This window comes from Octodon degus, unplaced genomic scaffold (genome assembly GCF_000260255.1).
Source record: "Octodon degus isolate 3935 unplaced genomic scaffold, OctDeg1.0 scaffold00074, whole genome shotgun sequence".
Taxonomy (NCBI): domain Eukaryota; kingdom Metazoa; phylum Chordata; class Mammalia; order Rodentia; family Octodontidae; genus Octodon; species Octodon degus.
Genome location: NW_004524650.1, coordinates 11,729,058 through 11,746,395, shown reverse-complemented (window position 1 = coordinate 11,746,395; position 17,338 = coordinate 11,729,058). Strand labels below are relative to the sequence as shown.

Sequence of the window (17,338 nt, the reverse complement as noted above, 5' to 3'; positions counted from 1 at the left end):
TTTTCTATCTATGTCTTCTTTAGCTGGGGTGACCAAATCTTGCACGATTGTTGTACTTTCTTTTTGGATCTGGGAGATTATTTCTGATTTATTTCTTCTATAGCTGGGTATAGTTGTTTCTTTACTTCAATTGCTATCGTTTCAGAGACTTCAGGTGTGTGATTTCCAAGTTCTTGTATGTGTTTGTCCCCTGGATTTGTTCTCAGTGGGCTGGAGAATTAAGATAGTCATATGCTCCTCCATTTTGGCATTTTTAAAGTTCCAAGTATGGCAAGTGCAAGGCCCTGGGTTCAATGCCTGGTTCAAAAACAAAAAAAAAAAAAAAACAAAAACAAAAAAAAAACCACAGAGTCCTTCAGGCCGCCCAGAGTCTGCCAAAGTTCTTAAATAGCTCCAGGAAAGCACTGCACCTCCTTGTACTGGGTCCACCCACAAATCGCCACTCTCCTGTGTCCTGCAGGCCAGAGTTCACCTAAGTTTTTAAAAGTTTGGACCAATACCCGCAGAAGCTCCATGCCTGCACCTCTCTTGATTTAGTTTGAAGTACTGTTTTGCCATTGATATTATCAATTAGATAAACTAAAATCTTACGTAATGATTAAAAAAAAAAAAACAGGGTTGGAAAAGTATAAAGGTAATCATTTACATTTTAGAATTTGAAAATACTTGAGTGAAAATATAATTACCCTGATTGATCATGCCTCCTAATATGTAGAGCCAACCGTTTATTGAGGCAGCTCCCTTAGCTTGTATTGAGAACTCTTGAAATTGTCACAAGTAGCTTGAAAATGACGGTGATGATGAAAGAGAACTAAGGAGTAGTTGCCACTGCAATGCATGACTATTCAAAGGTGCTGAAAGGTATAAAGAAAGAAATACATAGGCTTCAGTTAAGCAAGCAAGGTGCATCTACTCTCCCTTTAGTTGGAAGATTTTTATTTAACTCTTCTTTATTCCCTTTTTTGTATCAAAAATATTGTAAGATTTGATGCTGTGCTGGATGGCAGCGTGGAGCTTTGACATACATTAAAGCCCAGAAGTCTGTATGTATAATGCAGTAAATCTCTGCCTAGGTGGTTCTCAAAGTGTAGAGAATGGGACCCTGCTAGCCTAGACCTTTTGTTTAGAGGGGGAGGGGTTGTTTGTTTGTGTTTGGTTTTGGGATTTTTATTTGTGGGACTTGCTATATAGCTCAGGCTCCTTCAAACTCCCTAGCAGCCTGCCTTGGTCTCTCAAGTGCTGGAATGTGCAGGTGTACGTTGCTGTGCCTGGAACCTAGACGTTTAAGGGCTTGACAAGGTCAAAATATTAAATGCTTTCTTTTGCCTTTTCATCAAGAGTGTGAATCTATGGTGGGTAAAATGCCTTTGCGTGAATGAAGCTTGAAGCAGCAGATTATATTAAGGGATTATGTTCCTGAGTAGATGTTTACATTTTATTAAAAGTAGGCTTCACTTAATGTCCTTCTTGAAGCAGTAAAAATTATTGTTTTAGTAATTGTCAATCCCTGACTATGTGTTGTTTTAACACACAATGTGATAGTGAAATGGGAAAAACACACAGAGCAATGCTTCTGCATTCAAAAACATAGTGGGATCTCAAGGGAAAGCCTTGTGTGATATTTGAGTTGAAAGTTAAATTATCTGCTTCATTATGTAACAGTACTCTTATGTGAATAAAACAGCTGAAGCTGAGACTTAGGTTTGTGGCTTACTATGAATAAAGTGATCCTGAGCTTCAAGAATAGTGAATATTTGTTACCAGTGACAAGGTTTTGCTTTTCAAGCAATAATTCGAATTTTGGAAATTTTATATCCTCCACCATGAACTTGACAGCTTTCCAGTGCTTAAATTTTTTTTTAATGATAGTAGTAGTAATATTAATGAACTTGAGATTTTCTCGTTTGTAATGTTGGTACTTAAAATATATCATAACTCAGTGACCTTTGTTTTTCCCAAGTCACCAATGAATGATGTTACAAAACTACGCATGGATAACAAACACCTTGAGAGTTCAAGACAAATGAGTTTTAATAAGAATTTGAAAGCTTGCTGATATTCCAGATTTCACGTTGAAAGTAAACTAGTAAAAATTCTAGTCTCAAAAAAACTAGTCTCAAAGAATGAATATCCACAATGACATGAAAAAGCTATTAAGACACATTTCTGGGCTGGTGAGATGGCTCAGTGGTCTAAAGCACCTACTTGGAACAAACTTAGCAAAGCACAGGGACCGCAGTTCAATCCCCAGCACCACATGCCAGCCAGCCCTGCCCCCTGGTGGGCTGAGCTGACCACACACACACATACACACACACACACACACACACACACACACACACACACATAAATAAATAAATGAAATTTTAAAAAAGACACATTTCTAACCATATATCTTTGTTTAACTTACATTTTTCACCCAAACAACCTACCACAATATATTGAATATAGACGCTTCCTGAAAATCCCAGTGTCTTTACACTGAGCCAGTATTGAGGAGATTCATAAAAATGTAAAACAGTGTCGTTTTTCTCACTGATTTTTGTGCTTCTAAAATATATTTTCCTAATGATAGTCATTAGCATGAAATGAGTTCTTTTCTTAATGAATTAATGTGTGTTTTCAACATTTCTTGGTTTCAGTTTCTAACGTGAAATTGTTGATGGGGTAACAGCATTAACACAGGCTGTGGTGTTCTCATTGTGCTTAGAGTATGCAGGAGTTCTGAAAGCAGAGTCTGCAAACCATTGTTCTGCTAGGTGCACTTTCTTCTTGAACCTGTCCTCTGCCTAAACGGGTATACCCAGATCCCTCAAGCTATAAAGAAATATGTGAAAGAGACAGAGATCCAGTCTACCCAAAACAGTAGACTGTCATCGCTGTCACTGCGGCTGATTAGGGTCACCCCAAATCTGAGTTGAATGAGCACTGCTCCGTGAGCGATTGCCTACATTCGCCTATGAACTTGGATTGATTTATTCAACAAGCAGTTGCTTGGGTCCTGTTGTTTTCTGGGCTCTGTGGAGAGTGATGGGGATGCAAAATAGAGTAAGGCAATAGCTTCCAAGCAGCACTTAGAAGTTATGAAGAATTAGTGCCCGACTCTGATTATCACAGAAACACCTGGCTGGGCACATCTGGGGCACTGAGGCTGTCAAGATTCATAAAGAAATGAGGCCATAAGGTATCAGGAAAAATCAACTGTGAGCTGTCTGAAATTTTAATGACAGTAGGCCTGAAATTTTAATGACAGTAGAAATGATTTATGTAGCTTCTGTGGTTCACCTGCAATGTATGTTTTAAAGACACACATATGTGTGACACAAATGCTCTACTCTGAAAAACTCTGAAGCCTAGGGGCAGTAACAGAATGGAGCTCCATTTATTAAAATGAAAAAAAAACAAACAAACATTGCCCAGATGTCCTCTAGATAGATTGCAGGTGAGTGTATCTCCTGGCTGCTGAAATTGTAAACATTCCTAAATAACAAAATGAAAATGAATTTTTTTTAAAAAAGGCTTGAAGCCGTAAGACAATTAATAACATCTTCCGAAGTTATAACCACCAATAAATTTGAAGAAGAGCGTGAGATCCCTCTCTGGAGTATTTACTCTATAGTCATTAATTTGGTATTAGGAAGGAAAATCTATGAAACAAGCAAGATTTAGGAGATGGAGCAGCAAGTATGGCCTTTCGCTTGCACTTTTCATTAGGATTAGGTAAGAAGACAGATGTGAAGAGCTAGATTATGAGACCCAAAGAAGGCAGGCGGGAGAAAGGTTTTCATTTTGACCCTCATTAGGCACCTTATTTCTTGCCGTAACATAAGGAGAAAACATTTCTTCTCACAGAAGAGGGTGATTAACACAAATCCTGGGGCACAATAAAGGTAGTGAGAGGAAAATTCAGACTAAGAAAAAGGACATGCCTCCTCTTCCCTCTTTACACAGCCTTAGGTGCACATCCTTTGCTCGGCGTCTGTCATTTCGATAAGAGTCTTGTGCTAGACATCACAGGAATGATGCCTGAGGTAAGTCAACTTTAAAAAAGGAATGGTTTATTTCACTTCATAGTTTTGGAGCTTTCAGGCCCTGGTCAGCTGGCCATTGCCTTTGGTCCTGAGGCAAGGAATGCAGTGGTAGGAATGCATGGTGGAGGCTCCCTGCTCACCTCATGGTGGCTGGACACAGAAACGAAGGCTGGGGTCCCCATATCCCACTCAGCAGCACACCCTTGTGATCTCCCTTACACCAGGCCCATCTCTTAAAGGTCCACTGCTGCCCAAGAGGGCCATAGACTGGTGGCCAACCCTTTAATGCATGGGTCTTTCAGGGACAAAAGTCCAACCATATCAGGTTCTTAGGCCAGACTCATTTCTCAAAGAAGCAAATTCGGGCAAGTGTAAGGTTCATAGTGAAATAAGAAAAGAAATAGAAAAAAAAGAAATGAAAACAGAATCACAGAGACAGCAGAGAAGGGCGAGCAGAGAGAAAATGGTCCTCCCTCACCCACTGTCACCAATGAGGTTTCTCTTTTGGAAAACCAAGGCCATGTAGCAACATGGCTTCCCTTCCCTGAGGAGTAAGCAAAATGCCTTACAAATAAGGCTCCCTGAAGAATGAACTCAAATGCATCCTGGAATGACATGTCACCGTAATTTAAACCATTAATCCAAGCAGGTAAGAGAAATAGAACGTTTCAAAGAAGGGGCTGCTTTCTTGCTGACATCTTCCTGTTCTGTTTGAAGGAACCCAGGGTGTGAGAAATCATCCGCGCCTGGCCACAGTCCCTCTGTCCCCCGGGAGCACAGCAGGAGCCTGCTGCCAGGCAGTAACTCACGACGAGCTCCCGCCCGTTCCGCGCGGGTCTCCTCATTTCCCTCCACGCGTGGCTTTATTCAGTGTCTTGCGGAAACGGAAGCACCTCTGGGCAACTCTTGCACTCAGGCAGGCCTCTGGTCTAAAAGGTGGAAGCCCTGTTTCCATGCTGGTAGCAGTGTACCTAAAGATAGATTACTTCACCAGCAGTTTCTCTTTTCGCAGAAACATGATTCCAGTAACAGAATTCCGGCAGTTCTCTGAGCAGCAGCCTGCCTTCCGGGTGCTGAAGCCATGGTGGGACGTGTTTACGGATTACCTGTCCGTGGCCATGCTGATGATCGGTGTGTTCGGATGCACTTTGCAGGTAGGCACCTCGAGCCAAGGCGAGGTGGGGCCAGAGCAGGACGCCGCGCCAGGGAGACTACTTAAAGAGCCCATTGAGTGATTTTTAACAGTGTAAATATTAGTTGCTCTACTCCTTTTGTGTATGTCTTTTGTAATCATGGCAGGGAGCCTGAAACAATTACTAAACTCTCCTAATAAGGTAAATATGCTACTTATAAGATTTCAATGAGCCCAGCTACAGTTGACTGATGTCAAGTGAGGGCCGCCATCACGGGGTCTTATCTTTCAGAGTGGGCTCCACAGTGAAATACCGACACAAAGCCAAATGGCACCTTTGCTTTTCTTCATCTCTTACACTTAAGCCTCATAAGGTTTTCTGGAAGAATTCATACTTCAGTGACATAGCATTATTTTGCCCAATATTTAGTTCTGAAGTAAAATGGAACTCAGTCAAAATGTGTTGTACGTGGACATTATGTGTTTGCATGCTGAATCCTAGAGAGAGAGTCTGAAAAAAAAAAAAAAAAAAAAGTATACAAACAAAATTGTGAACATCAGGAAAAGAAAACTTGTATAAATATTCTAATTCTAAATTTATTGAGATACCCTGAGAGTAATACAAGTTACCTTGGGCCTCTACAATTATAAGAGATGCTCAGAATGGTAACCATAGCTTCCAGACATGTAATAGTAAAACGAGCTGCTGAAAAAAAAATGTGTATGTAATTGGTGGACTCTATTTGTTGTGCATTCACATACTGATCCCATGTAGACTCTTTGTATCAGTACGTGAATCCAGGTGCACTCTGCACACTGCTGTGTGCCAGACACTATGAATAGAGGACATAGACAACTATAAGTAGCTCGTGTCTGGGGAGGAACTAGGTGCAGCAGCGAGCAGAGGACGCCATGTCACCCTGTGATACGGGCTGCCACACAGCAGGAGGAGGGGACTGAGGAAGGGTGCTTGGCTGATCTTGGGAACAAGCTTTACCTGAAAACTCGGAGAAACAGCTCAAGCCAGTCTGGGAGCAGAACTGGGAGTGGGAGAAGGTCCTAAAAGAGGAAAGGGAAGACTACAAGTCGCAGGGATGCAAAGGAACACAGCATTTTTGGGAAACTCAAAGTAGGACGGATTGGGCTCGCTTGTAAGAGTCTCAGCACTGTGCCTGTGAATGGAAGCATGAGGGAAACATGGCGGGAACAACACAGGAGTGTGTGGAGGAGGCGGGAGCTTCTGAGGTGGCCTGGGAAAGGACAGCCATGAAAACGTGGGAACCAGGAGGGAAGAACGCGTCATCAGCCAAAGGAGGGGTAGTCCGTGATCGCAGGCGGTTCTCAATGAACTCACAGAGAAAGACGTCGCTTGTGGTCCCTTTGAATACTAGTTTCAGCGATTGAACGAGTGGGTGCGAGTTAAAGGGGACAGAGGCTGCTGGGTAGCTTGGGCTGTCAAAAAGATCCCAACTCAAAGAGGAGGTTGAGAGAGAGGAAAATAGCTAGCAGTGGTTCAGCGTGGAAGGAAAGGCCTTTTAAAATGGATACTAATCATGGCTAACTCATACTGCTTCCTTGTGTCAGGCAGCCTTCTGGGCATGTTACGCACCTGTGACTCATTTTCCTGTTATGGCAACACTAGGGTATGGGCGCTACCATTAACCCCATTTACAGATGACACCAGAGAGGCACAAAGAGGTTAGGAAGAAACCTCCCAAGGTGGTAGCAAGCCTGTATTCACACGCAGCAATTTGGATCCAAAGTGCTTATCAATCCCTAACACTATACAGTTTAGTGCCTTTTATTTAACTGAACACATTTTATCCCCTTTCCAGCCCCCCCCCCCCAAGAAACGGTACAGGCGAGAAGCTAGGATCTAAAAGAGAGGAAAAGCTTTCCTTCACTCACGCCTAAAACAAGAGTTTGTTGAAGAACCTACTTTGCGCCAGGAATATTCTACCAAGAATGAAGGAAAAACATTAAAAAAAAAAAAAAAAAAAAAAAAATCCCAGCCTTGTTGAGCTTAAATTCCATGAAAAGGGAGCAATTAAATTAAGCAAAATGAATTACATACATTTCTCCTTTAAGGACCTACCTACCTAATGACCATCCAGACTTACGAGGGAGGGATGGAAGTGCACTGTGCAGTCTTAGGCTGTGGACTTAACGACAGAGGTACAGCGTACAGTCTTAGGCTGCAGGAACCTGGGTCCTCAGCATGTGGCTTCTGCTTCTGTCCTGTAATGTACATGCTGTACACAATTCCTCATTTAGTGACCAGTTCACTTAATGACCTGTTCACAGGAACAGAACTTAATCATTAAATGAGCTGAGGACCCCCAGTAGTAAATTACATACAATAATCCCCTGAGAATATGTTCCAAGATGCCTAGTGGGTACCTGAAACTGGGAATAGTACCAAACCTATGTTTTTCTCTATGTGTTCTTACCATGACTCTTAGCAACCTCACTGTGTAACGTTTTCTCTCATTAAGTGATGACTTCCACTTTTTCACTTAGGGGAAGCACTTTAAGTGAATTTCCAGTATCACTAGTGTTGTACTTGGAGGTCATTGTTAACATAAAGTTTATTTGAATCTAAGAACTGAGACATAGTCAACGCATAACCAGGATGGATACCAGGTGACTAACATCACACTACTTGAAATGGCAGGCAATTTATGAATTTATGAATTGTTTCTTTCTGGAATTTTTCATTGAGTATTTTTAGCCACAGTTGACCATGAGTAACTAAGATCAGAGAAATCATGAATAAATCTATTGTAATATGTTCGAATGTGATGGGGCATTGGAAAAAAGGAAAAAGCATGCAAGGGTGCTAGGAGGGCTCTGCAGGAGGGTCAGGAGTTAGGATTTTTGGCCAAGCAATTGAAAGAGACACAGGAGTAGGCCGTACCAATGTCCTGGAATGAGCTATCCAGGCAGCAAGAGCAAGGGGCACAGAGACAGAGACAGTGGAGCCCTCATGCTCTGCAGCACTTTACTTTCTCTACAAAATTCCAGCTATCTAGCTCTGTTTCCCTGGAGATTTGAAAAAGGCAGAATGTTCACTGTGTTACCAGGCAACATGCTAAAGGCATTAATGACCGCTCATTGGTCAGCTGTAGCTAGGCTGGGAGATGGTTAAATGCCTGGCAGGAACCCTATTATTGGATTCCTGATTGTGGTAGTACTTGTAACTAGGCATGAGCTGTGACACATGAAAGGTGTTGGCCATGGTGGATCCTGAGACTGCGTAAGGTGCATCTTTCCTTGCACTTGGGATGCTACAGGAAGATGTATGTAAGAAAAGACGCTCTGAGCAGTGGTGTAGATGCCAGCAAGGACAGCTCTGAAGATTTTTGCACAGTGGAAAACCCAATGCTGCCTTGTTGGCAAGGTGTGGCTCCAGTACAGTCTCTTCCTGAGTGATTCTGGTGTCATGTGTAACTTGTGACACTCTCCATCTACGTGTTGAGGTGACCCTAGAGAGACCCCTGATACTGTTCTATGCCTGAAGAAGGGGTCGCCATGACTTGCAGAATTAGAAGCCAGGAGTCCAGTGTGCTAGAGCTGTGGGAATGAGGAAAAAATAGCTAAAGATGCAGCCCAAGAGACAGCGGGTACCAATTCACACAGGACCTTGTCATCCACTAAGAGGTGGCTTTAGACTCAATGAGATGAGACACATACGGATGATTTTGTGCAGAAAGTTGGTCACAATCTGTAGTTTTAAGAAGATCACTCCAGGTGTTGAGAATACAGTGTAGGGGGCAAGGAAGAAAGGGAGACAGGGAGGGAGGAAGGAAGGAAGGAAGCAAGCAAGCAAGCAAGCAGAGTGATTATTTGGAAGGCTACTGATAATCCAGATGAGATAAAACATATAGCTCAGGTCACATTAGAAACCACAGTTGTAGATATACATTAAAAAAATACCAAGATCTACTATGAAATATGAGAGAAAAAGAAATATCAAAGATGATAGCAAGGTTAGTTTTTAGGCCTAAGCAATTGGAAAAAGCTCATATGTGACCCTGTTCTATGAGACACATATTAACCATCAAAGTTGAGATATTAAGCAAGCAGCTGAATACGATACCAGGGGTTCACAATTAGTGATGAATGTTTGTCTTCAGGAGGAAAAGGGGATGCGGCCAGGACCCAGGTAGAAAGATCACCCTTGACTGAGGTGGAAAGGGTGTCTTCCACAAGAATGAGAACAATGGCTGCAGATGCGTGTTGTTTGGAAGGGGACAGAAAGTTTGGATTGTATGCCTTGTTTCTAGTTTCTCTGTAATATAGAAAGTAACACTTCTGCGGAGATGGTGAGGGCAGGAGATAGCCAGAAATGGCAGCAAAGAAGGTATTGGAGTGGTGGCCTTAAGGTAAAAGCAAAGATCTGGATGCGCAGTGTGGGAAAGAGGAGGAGCTGACATGTAGGTCATTAGCGGGGGCGCTGTAAATCTCTCTGACCTTATGGCTTTACCAGGCTCTCAGCCCGCCGCAGGGTCTGCCTTAACAAGCCCAGGAGACTACTTTTCTTGTTAACATGTTGCAGGGCAAGATGAAGTACAGAAAAAAGGAGACACACAGAAAGCAAATAATGCCTAGTAGTCAACCTAGCTGGGCACTATGCTGTGTACCCATAATCCCAACACTCTAGGAGGCTGAGGCAAAAAGATCAAATATTCAAGTCCAAACTGGCCAATTCAGCAACTTAGCAAGACTGTTTCAAAATAAAAAACGTCAAAAGGGCTTGAGATGTAGCTCAGTGCAAAAGTCCTGGATTCAATCCCAGTACCTGCCCCCGCCCCCTAAGTCCCTGAACATCAGCAGTCTGTCAAGTGTCAAGTCAATGTGTGGGGTGCTGGGTACTGACCGGGAAACAGCACAGCCTGAGCCCATGTAAGTGATGCCTTCCAATGTGTAAGATCTCCATGGTGCCTTGAGAGAGCACCAACTACTGTATTGTCACCTCTGCCATCAGAAGTTAAGCACTTTGGAGCCAGCCAGATAGCTCAGTGGATTAAAGCGCCTGCTTAGGCAGACACAGGAACCGGGGTTCGATCCCCAACCTGCCCTGCCAGCCCCGCCCCCGGGGCGTACTGAGCGGGTGACTGAGACTGGGCGTGGTGGCGTGTTCCTGTCAATCCCAGAGCTTGGGAGGCTGAACACAGGAGAATCACTACAAGTCCGATCTATGCAGTGAGACCCTGTAGATCCTGTACTAAATACATTTTTAAAAAATTAAAGTTAAGGACTTCAAGAGGAGCTAAGTGAGCAAAGTCTCAAAGAATTAGTATACAAAATAAAATACACATATTTTTAAAGGGAGAGGAAAGAAAAAGGCATTAATGGAAACTTTAGTATGATCATTTGATAAATCTCTGCTTGATCAGCATAGTGCAGGGAGGTCAGGTGACATTTTAAGGGAAAGAACTGGGAATGTTACACTCCTGCCAGGAGCGCCGGGTTCCCACTGTGGAACTGCTCTGGAGAACGCCCTGGGCACATCCGTGGAGTGTTGCATGAGAGAACCAGCACCGGAATCCGCCTGTACCTTCAGTCTCCAGAGCAAACCTGTGGAAGGAGACACTTCGCAGAGGTAGACTTGGCCGTATGGAAGTTGGGGTAACTTGCCCCCCGGCCAAGAGGGAGCCCAGGCTGGTTCTCTAACCAGGCCTTCGACGCCTGTGCTGCACACTGCCGAGATGTTACACGGAACTATTTCAGTGGCACAGTTTATGTGGTCAAAGTATGGTTTGTGAAAACAAGCAGAAAATGACCAAAAAAATAGAGGAAGTTATGGAAGTATTAACTTTGTTAAACTACATACAAGATTTTAAGAAATATGCGCTGTATACCTAATTACAAAAAGGATAACTTCTGTAGTAAGTATTACAGAAACAAGAAATAACATGATGTAAATTATTAAAGAAAGTAAAACCACCTGGGATCCATGTTGCAAATGAAAATACTTCTCCTTAGGTAGTTAAGCTCTCATTTCAGCCCTGCCATGATAATCCTCTGGAATTGGCTGAAAGACTGCTAACTTCAAAAACAAAGAGTTCTCTGTGGAACTCACATTCCTTTTTTATTTCCAAGGTAATATTGAAGTAGTTAAAATATGTCTTGATGCCTTGATTTTCTTTTTGTAAAGAGTATAGTCATCTTTTTAATCATATTTAAAAGTAAGTTAATTCCTAGGCTTGAAAACATGACAAAACAAAATCTTAGGTAGAGTTACAAGGTCAATCATGGATGATAAAATGGTAAGCCAACAACAGCTTTTTTCAGGGTTTTTTGTTGTTGCTGTTTTTGCAGAAGTGGGGATTGAACGCAGGCCCTTGCGCTTGCTGGGCAAGCGCTTATTCTACTGAGCTGTCTTCCCAGCCCCCTTTTTTGAGTATTTTGAAAATAGTTTCTTCCACGGCGGGTAAAGTTGATTATCTGTTTACGCCCAAAAGGTAATATTCACGCAGGTTTAACACAACGGAGCTTCAAGAATACTAGATGGAAGAAGAGATGAATATCTATTAAAAGGATGTGGTTTCTTTCTTGTTCTGATGTAAAAGGGTTAAAATCATTGCTCTTCTTTTACTCATCTGACAAATATTTGTTGATTTCTAAGCAATCCCTATTTTGAAGGCTGCTGTCTAGTAAAATGATACGCACATAAAGAACATCCCTTAGACTACATCAGTCCACATAAGAAATACAAATTCACTCCTAACCACAAAAGTGTAGGCGTGTAGGTCTCCTATTCCTGTACAGTCATTTACCCATAAGGACCCATAGTGTAAACGTCCAATTTTGTGCTATAAACAACGCTATTCAAAAACTCAACAAACAGTAAATTAGACCAAATCCTAAAAGGTCAACATGTTTCTTCCTGGAAAAAATAAGATTGCTTTAGATATCTATCTACTCAGTGACTCCAGGTTATCTTGCTGTGACCAATTCCATAGCAGCCCACAGGCAGGCAATTACTAAATATAGTTAGCCGCTAGAAGCCAGAAACAGGAATTGAAAGACTCAAGCCCCCTGAAGCCCTAGCGGTCCTGCTCTGTGATTGTTACACAGGAAACATATTTCCTGTTTTCTCAGTTGGAGCTGTGGGAGGGGGCAGTAGGGGAATGGTTTGGTGAGTTACAGTGCAGATCTAGGGAAGGGGCACAGCGTCTTCACCAGAGCACCTCGACAGCAAGGACACCTGAGCTGCTCCTTGCCTGACTTAAGAGGTCTGTTTCAGCCCCATAGCAGAAGGCCTTGGGGTGAAAGTGCGCTCTGGCCATGGGCTGGAAATTGCAGGCAAGGAACCTTGCAGATTCCAGAGTGGTCTCAGAGGATGTCATTTTAATAGCATCTATGTAGATTTTTTCCCCTCCAAATGGGAATGTATACATGAAGGCCCCAAAAGGCCCTTCTTTCTTAGATTGTCATTTAGAACTCAGAAGTTCAGAATACTGATGAAATAGCAAGTAGCACAGGTGAGTTTAAGATGAAGGCATCGGCTGCATCTATGTGGTGCAGTTTCTGTGTCTCCAGTACACGTCACCATTTTATTTAGGTCTTTTAGAATATGAAACAAAAATCACTTGAATTGTCCAAAACTAATAATGCACGTTTGTGGTATACAGTGTCTACCTGCCCTGTGGGAAGGTGGCACGTGCAGAACACCTCTCCATTCCTCTTTCATCCCCTTCCTCTCATCCCACCTCAGCGAAAATAATTTTGCACAGCAGCCCTCCTTCTGTCTGTATGGGCAGTGGAAGAGACCGTTTCAAACCCACTAGATCTGCAACAAAAGTATGCCTTGGTTAGGATACTATTGTTATGGTTATTTAGTGGATGCCTTTGATCGTCCCTAGAACTTCACTTCTTGTCATCTATCACCTTGACAATTTAAGCGCTGTGAATTCCTGCGCCCAGGATAATGTGTGAGTGCTTTTGCCCCACTCTCTTTGATTTAACAAAGGGTAGGGATCTAAATGCTTTTTTAAGATCATTTGGTGCTATGCAAGGCCAGTCACTGAATGGGGAACATTGCCTTTTATCCCACCATTATGAATTGATATGCTCTTGCTACCTATTGTTTGTTTAAAAATGTGTCTTTTCCCCCCATAACAAAGGCCTGGCAGAGTTTGGGGCTTTTTTCTATGCAAAGCAAATGAGATTTATTATACATTGAGTGTCTATTGTCCTTGTGTGTGAATCATTCGATACCTCGTTTAAAATCTGTATTAAATGTGTTTGCGATGATAAGAGGGAAGGGTGGCCTTGTGTTTCTATTCAGTGCCTGTGATTTAGAGGACACCCCCCCCAGTCCTCTCATCGTGGTCAGACGCAGGGCACCACACCTCCGCTCAGAACACTGGCAGCCCTTGTGCTCCCACCTGTGAGGGACCTGTGGCGAGGACTGGGCGGACCTTCGAACCACATTTTAATTGTAGATTAGGACATTTCTAGGTCAACTCTGGAGCTTTTTGTTTAATATAAACAGTGCTATTGCTGCTTCCCCAACACTACTGTTTTTCTTTATAAAATTGATACAGGGATGAGACAGGTCCTCCAAGTTATCTAAATAATATAAAGGAAATATTACGATTCCCAACCTGTTAGGTGTCAAATACACCAAGTTCATGTTCTCTAAAATCAAAGAATAAATTCTAGGAATGACAGAGTTTTAAGAGTAGGACATATTTTTTGAGGGAAAGAAAGCCGTATTTATTGGAGAAAAGAAAGCCTTTGGCTAAGAGACAGAAGGGGTACTAAGTAGGTTGCTGGGACCCCATTTTTTAAGGAAGTTTTTATGGAGAACAGGGTGAGGTTGGTCAAGGGTGGGACAAAACTATAATCAACGAATAAAATAGCCGCCTGGGTAGCACTGTTCTAATGGGAAATCGTGATATGGGACGAATCTATGGTCAACCAGTAAGATTACAAGTATAATGGCTTAGGTAATATTGATTCAGTGGGGAGCAACTGGGGGAATAAATGAGGCCCTTTTTCCTTCCTGGCCCCCACCTGGGTGACTGTTACCTGTTTAGAATGCCAGTCAGTGCTGTCCATCCCCAGGGGAACTGTGTGGGTGTAGGCATTTTCTCTCCTGAGGCCTGGCCTTGCAGGAGGGCGCCCCCGGCTATGGTTGCCTTTCACACTGACTTCTCTGGAAGGCCCAGCCCTTTCTAACTGCCTGGAATGTTTCTAAATAACTTGGCTCTCTAATCATATCACATGCAAGTTTTTGTAGTGTATTTTATAATTGCTATTATTCTGGAATATCTACTCTTCATATAGTTAAAAAAAAAAAAAAAAAAAAGGATGCCAGCCCCATCCCTGGGGCATGCTAAAACAGTGACTGAGACTGGGCATGGTGGCGTAATCCCAGCACTTGGTAGGCTGAAAGCTAGAGAATCACAGTCTGATCTGTAGTGAGACCCTGTAGACCTTGTGCTGAATATGTAAAAAAATAAATGAATTTTTTTTTAAAGTTATAAAAATAGGGCCAGGGAGATAGCTCAGTGGAATAAGCGCTTCCCTGGCAAGCACAAGGGCCTGAGTTCAATCCCCAGTTCCACCAAAAAAAAAAAAAAAAAAAAAAGTTACGGAAATAAGAAATAAAATGCTTCCAACTGGAAATAGTCATACCAACTAACAGATTTAACAGAAAAAAAAGTTACATTGACTGTAACAGGAAAAACTACCTATCAAAGGATTAAGTTAACCAAGACCTTCTTAGAAAACTTTTAGATGTCTAATAAATTACATATAAGGCCATTTGAATAAATAGACAGTTGATGTTACCAAGATGCTAAATCCCCACAATTAGTTTATAAATCCAAATCAATAAAATTCCAATTCAATTTTTTGAGAAACTTTATAAACTTAGGCCAAAATTTTGTGAAGTATGATCCCTTCTAGTGGTAGAGGAGACTAGAATAATTTAAGAGATAAAAGGAAAAAGGGAGAGGGTAGGGACCAGGCTTATGTAAAATGTCCATGTCCCCATGTTAGCCCTCCCGAATCACCATCTCCTGACCCCACGTCCGCACATGTGCACAGTCACACACTCAAAATTACACCAGCTCTATGAGCTAATTTTTCATCTTTCCTTTATAGAGTATAAGTCAGATGGTGCCTCCAAATTGTGTCCTTTTTTCTATTGTGAACACATAAATGTCTTTGAAAGTTGTTTTTATCTTATTTCACAAGTAGCAAAATCATTAGCTCCAAGACTTAGCACCTCTTTGTCTGAGAAACAAAACTGTAGTTAGAATAACTCCCTCGAAGTTATAGGAATGTAAACTCTCTAATGGCAGCCACCTCACTTGGGTTCATCCTGTATCCCCAGGTAGAAGCTGGGAGCAGACACTCACCTGAGTACTCAGAATTTTGTGGAGTGAAGGGGTGAGTGAAGGAAGAGGTACAAAGAACATGCTTGAGCCACGTACTGACATTCAGAGAGCATCAGGTGTCCTTGGGACAGAGTTGTTTCCTGTGAAACACAGAGGACTGCAGTTGTTTCTGGGCTATTTACACCGTAATTTGAGAGGCCTTGTCAAGTACAGGAGAGGGACCCCAAAACTTTGTGCAACCCGGCTGAAGGGATTTACTCTCAGTGTGAGAAGACTAAAGGAACAGAAGGACAGGCAGAAGATATGTGAAGGACTTCTGGGAGAAAAATCTAATGGCTTAAACTTATTCCTCTTGTCCTAGAAGACCAACAGAAACTGGTGGTAGAAGTTTTAGGAAGGAAAGTTTTGGTTCTGTCACAGACCCAAGCTTTCAAAAACTCAAGACCTTCCTGAAAATGCCAGGCTAGGTGTTTTTGTTTTTGTTTTTGTTTTGTTTTTTTAGAACTGGGAATTGAACTCAGGCCCTTGTGCTTGCCAGGCAAGCACTTATTCTACTGAGCCATCCCCCCAGCCCCCAAATTAGGTTTTGTGTTTCATTTTGTTAAAGATGTTTTCCAAAAACTGGCTGGCTAGGTTGGAGGGGTGAGGCAGCAGGTGTGGGTGGGCAAGGACACCCCATGGGTCATAGGAACCCTTTTTTCCTGCATATAATGCATGTAATAGTTCTATGAAGCAGGTTGTGAAGCAATCAAAAATGGCAAAATCCTAGCAGAAAAACAAACATTTTTAAATACATTAAAAATGGTGTGTTGGACAACTAAGTAATATGAAAACAACAAAGCAGTGTCGGAATGAGGGGATTGAGCTCAATTTTTGTAGAGTAGCCAAGAGTCCTCCCAGACATGGTGACATTGGAGAAGAACAAAAGGACCAGAGGGAGGGAAGTACGTGGGTGTTGGCAGGAGAAGTACAGACAGATGCAGAGCCAGCATGCGGCCACCCAGCCCATGAGGACAGAAGACAGCGTGAGGGAGAGGACCCCTTCCGGCTTTCTTGCGTGGATCCACTTTCCAGGACTGAGGCAAATGCAGATACAACAAACCCCTGTGCTCTGGTGTCCTGGAGCACTGGTGCCCCTGTGAGTGCCAGGTGTCTCAGATTTAAGCTTCCGGCTTTGTCTGATTTCTGCAGTGTTAGGGCACAAAGTTGAATTCTGCAATGCCTTGGAACCTGGGGCCAAACGAACTGCCAAAGCAATTAGCCACCAGGTGGTCAGGTGTACATCTCATCACTCCTGTCCACGCCAGGTTGCTCACATGCAAGATGCATGTCTGATCTGTCTTTGTACCCACCTGGCTGCCTTAGACCTATACAAAATGTTTGTTGAATGAATGAATCAGTGTGCTTCAGCAAAGCTGAGGATTTATTGATTGTCTTAATAATAAAAACAATAATCGTAAACTTCAGTTTCAACCTGCATCATAACATAATGGAGAATAGATTTGTATAGGGAAAATTGCTAAGGAGACAAAAATCAGATCTTCTCTAAACAGTAGAAAAAGCAGCTGGTAATAATTGACCTATTTTGGTAGTATGAGAAATGTACCACTGCCCTCTGCAGAACTGGTGGGTGTGTTGGGTCCTCGTCCTTAGAATAATGAGCGCACTGTCAATGCCAAAGAGGCAGGGTCTGAAGATTAAGCAACAAGTGGGAGAAATCCCTGGGGGATATAGTGCAATAATATGCTAATAAGAGAGGAACAAATCCTGAGTTAAGTATCGTTATGTGCCCTCATGTAGGGCTACAGCTAGACTAT

General features: G+C 42.5%; 1 protein-coding gene across 3 annotated transcripts in view; it reads left to right on the top strand.

Annotated features, from left to right (window-relative positions):
• Nucleotides 1-17,338, top strand: part of Lrrc8c (leucine rich repeat containing 8 VRAC subunit C) — an 87,306-nt gene that overhangs the window by 48,347 nt on the left and 21,621 nt on the right. For 2 of the 3 annotated variants that reach the window (XM_023720257.1, XM_004635743.3), the window contains exon 2: nt 5,044-5,185. The exons of the other annotated variant lie outside the window; for it this stretch is intronic. In XM_023720257.1, coding sequence (XP_023576025.1) covers nt 5,048-5,185 — 138 coding nt within the window. In that variant the 5' untranslated portion in view covers nt 5,044-5,047. The remainder of the gene's footprint in view (nt 1-5,043; nt 5,186-17,338) is intronic. 3 annotated transcript variants of the gene reach the window in all.